The sequence below is a fragment of the Hypomesus nipponensis genome, chromosome 6 (genome assembly GCF_054491055.1).
Source record: "Hypomesus nipponensis isolate SF chromosome 6, ASM5449105v1, whole genome shotgun sequence".
In the NCBI taxonomy this organism is placed as follows: domain Eukaryota; kingdom Metazoa; phylum Chordata; class Actinopteri; order Osmeriformes; family Osmeridae; genus Hypomesus; species Hypomesus nipponensis.
Window position 1 is genome coordinate 10,766,714 of NC_140366.1, and position 3,911 is coordinate 10,770,624.

Genomic DNA, 3,911 nt, shown 5'->3' on the forward strand with positions numbered 1-3,911 from the left:
AAGGAAAAGCTCTCAGGAAAACGTTATTTTTATTACTCAGGTGGTTCACCTCAGGTAGCATACCAATCATGTATCTTACAATACCTGTTCCTCTGCATGAATTCCCAGGCAACTTTTATTATGACTGTGTGGGACAGAGAATGTATGTTTATGTGTGTGTATGAGTGTGTCCTCTAGTTTCCTATTGTCTTCAAGAACATAGCTGGGCAGGTGAGGTGGAAACAAATGTGCACAGCCTTACTAGAGACACCATCCAGGACCACACCTGCATACGCTTCCTAGGAGAAAGTGAAAGCTCTGACAGAACTCAGTGTGTGGGTTGAAATTAAACAGAAAGACAGATTCATCTGACTTGTTCTAAATGAGGTAAGTACAACCTACTTTACATCGTCCATGCTTAATTCAAACACAATGGTCATCACTGTACACACACTGTTTTGTGTGTTGTGCGACACACAATGGTTGTATTAAGGGTTACAATGGTTGTATAAACAGGCACATTTCTTCCAAAAGATGTGTTCCTAAACCTTGTTCTTTAAAACTAACACATGGCACACTTTTGAGTTTATATTTGTGACAAGTTTTCCCTGAATTTAGTTTTGATTTCATCTTAATCTGGTTTAAAGAATGGAGGCAAATTCAAACATGGAAATTTAGTAAATGGACAGAGCGACTTATAGTAAGTACAGGCATTCTCCCCGAGGCAAGTAGGGTGAAGTGCCTTGCCCAAGGACACATTGTCATTTTGACACGGCCGGGAATCGAACTGGCAACCTTCAGATTACTAGCCCGACTCCCTAACCGCTCAGCCATGTGACTCCCACCTAACTAGTACTACTGTGATACTTAGATTACAACATAGTTGCCTGTATTAATATACTCACTACAGACTGTAATAGGATATGTGGGCAGGACTGACAGCTAGATAAATCACTTTTGTAAATTCTGTATTCGTATGTTCTGCCTGATTTGTTTTTGTGTCATGAACAGGGAGCTCTTTATTGCACACCTGACTTCAATCACCTAGAACTGTCCTCCATCCTTATATTTGTCCAGGCTTCAGTATGGAGAAATTCTTCACTGTTCTGACAGGGGAAACTCTGGAGTCTCATGTGAACATGAACAATCGTCTTACTTCTGAGGGCCTGACTGAAGTGTGGTCACCAACAAAGTGTGATTTCATCATGCTGTTTTGTGTGCCTCTCTGTGGTTCAGAAACGGATATTAATAAAGCTCTGCAAGATATCCCTGGTAGTTATTCTGACCTGTAAAGTCTTGTATTTTTTATAATAACTTGGGGGTTTTGAAATTTAAGGTGTACTGTTTCTTTCCTTTACCACTTCTCACTCATTCACTCACGCTCTGTCAGCTGGTAAACCAGTCATTCTGGTAGTGCTGCATCACTCCTACAACCCAGACTACACTGTACCAGACAGCAGCAGACATGTGACCAGCAGTGATGTCATTCTCACAGTGGACTGTCTGTTCCACGACAGCAGTGGAGGACTGTTGAAGTGTCCTTGGAACAACAAAGCTATTGATGAGATTCTGAAGATGCTGAAAATAAATCATTGGGTTGTTCACATCTTATCATTATGATGAAATTACCTGACAAATTATTAGATAAACAGAACTAGAAAACTATACATGACATAAACTTTGTGAAGACTCTTTAGATTAATCTTTGATTCTCTGCATGTCACTGGCACAGGCACACACTGCGTGTGACCAAGACAACATTTGTAAAGGTAAATTTAGGAGGAACATCTAACTTCAGACATCTGCTTCTACAGTGATTTCTGCTTCTTGCAAAAACCTTTTAACTGTGTCTCTCCAGGGTCCAAGATGGTCGCATTCTTTTCTCTGGTAGTGGGTAATCCTATGGGATGTTATGTGGAGATGAACAGACGTCTCACCTCAAAAGGCCTGACTGAAGTGTGGTCAGCTGCCAAGTGTGATGTCATCATGGCTTACTGTCCAGTCACTTATCGACTACAAACAGATGTCGAAGGACCTTTAAACAAGTTTCCAGGTAATTGTTGAAAAACTGCAAATTGATTTGTAAACTGCTGCTGACGTTGCTGTCCCTAACGTTGTCAGACGATAAGGCATTTTCATAATTTGTTGTTTGTTTTTGTTCTTCTCCTTATTCCCCCTATCTCTCTCTGTCTCTCTCTCTCTCTTCTACTCTCTCACTCAGCCGGTAAACCAGTCATCCTAGTGGTGTTGCATCACTCAATGAAGTCGGACTATAAAGTACCTGACAGCAGCAAATATGTGACCAGTAGTGATGTCATCCTCACAGTGGACTGTCTGTTCCATGAAAGTTGTAACGGGCTACTGGAGTGTCGCCAGAATGAAGAAGCTTTCAAGGAAGTGTTGAAGAAGCTGGATCTGGACCTGGCTGTCATGTAGGGTTGATTATAATCCCTAACATCGAAAAAACGGATGAAAACAGATACATGAGTTAAAGGGTCTCCATTGTTTTTAATATATTTTTCATTTTCTTTTGCTAGGTGTTCCGATATCATACTTTGATAGATTGAAGTCACTTGGTAGACGACAAAAAAACATTTCACAATGAGTAAAGTTGTATGAGAAAAAGCCAATGTACAGTAGGTCTGTGGTTATATACACTAAACTACTTGCAGAAAGTATGACTATTATGTTGAATGACTGTAATAATACTTGTAATGATTGCATTGTATTTTTTAAACAATGGGGTCAGGTGGCCGACCGGTTACGGAGTCGGGCTATTATTCAGAAGGTTGTCGGTTCGATTTTTGGCTGTGCCAAATTATGTTGTGTCTTTGGGCAAGGCACTTCACCCTACTTGCCTCGGGGAGAATGTCCCTGTACTTGCTGTAAGTCGCTCTGGATAAGAGCGTCTGCTAAATGACTAAATGTAAATAAACCAAAATAATTTTATGATCTGGATTCTGATGCTAATATCATAAATTCTTCTAATATGTTTTAGATTTATTCAAAATAAATATTTGGAATCAAGATAGCTGATGTTGTACCTTGTCCTGCTTTACATTAAATAACCACTTCCCACTGATCTAGGAAACAATAGGACATCAGATGAACAAGATAAGACAGGCTGAAGTGAGGGGTTGGGAATTGCTGTGTGTGTGAGCGTTATTGACCAGATCAGCAGCAGATCAACAAAGTGCAGATGAGCTGTTTCGCCTCCAATCAACAGTGTCCAACCGAGCATGATTATACCTCGTCTGCAGCTACTCACACAGACTGATCTGTATGGAGGACAGTCAGACAGAACAGTGGGGAACAGAGGGGGGTCTCACTCTGTGTCTCTGTCCATTGTCCCTTCATCTCTCTCTCTTATTTTTTTCTTCTCTTCTTTCTCTCTGTTTAATCTCTGTCACCTCTCTCTTGCATTTTTTCTCACTCTCTTTCCTCAAAGGTTTATCTTTCTCTCCTTCAAAGGATTCATGAAAACTAATGAAGAGAGTGTTCACACAATGCCAGGTTAGTACAGCAGCTGAACAGTGTATGTGTGTAGGTGTGAATGCTTATATAAGTTTGAGTGTATCTATGTAAATGTAAAGATATATCTTTGTCTTTGGTTGTTCCCATGACCACCAGAGGGGGAGAGAGAGAGGAAGAGCGGAGAGAAAAGATAGCTGAAAGGTCCCTGGACTGAGGATTATGTGCTTGTGTACATTTGTGATGCCCCCTCTCTTGCTCCCTCTCTCGATGACAGCGCTGCTCTGGGACTGGGGGGTGGTAGGGATGTTTGACAGGGGTACTTGGGAGAATGTGTGTGTGTCTGTGTTGGAGGGTCACGCCCCTGGCCTAAAAAGGCGAGGCAGTATGCAGCTGGTAAAGCACCTCTAATAATAACCCAGGCCTGGCCAGGAACTGTACAGGCGACCAGGGCTACAGAA

At 41.5% G+C, this 3,911-nt stretch overlaps 1 protein-coding gene across 1 annotated transcript; it reads left to right on the forward strand.

Moving 5' to 3' along the window:
* Nucleotides 1-28: 28 nt before the first annotated feature.
* Nucleotides 29-2,938, forward strand: LOC146287018 (uncharacterized). The gene is made up of 7 exons (XM_084699796.1): nucleotides 29-366; nucleotides 1,057-1,251; nucleotides 1,370-1,575; nucleotides 1,712-1,748; nucleotides 1,838-2,032; nucleotides 2,201-2,411; nucleotides 2,517-2,938. The coding sequence occupies exons 2-7, from the start codon at nucleotides 1,065-1,067 to the stop codon at nucleotides 2,536-2,538; spliced, it is 858 nt and encodes a 285-aa protein (XP_084555922.1). The 5' UTR covers nucleotides 29-366; nucleotides 1,057-1,064; the 3' UTR covers nucleotides 2,539-2,938.
* Nucleotides 2,939-3,911: the final 973 nt, after the last annotated feature.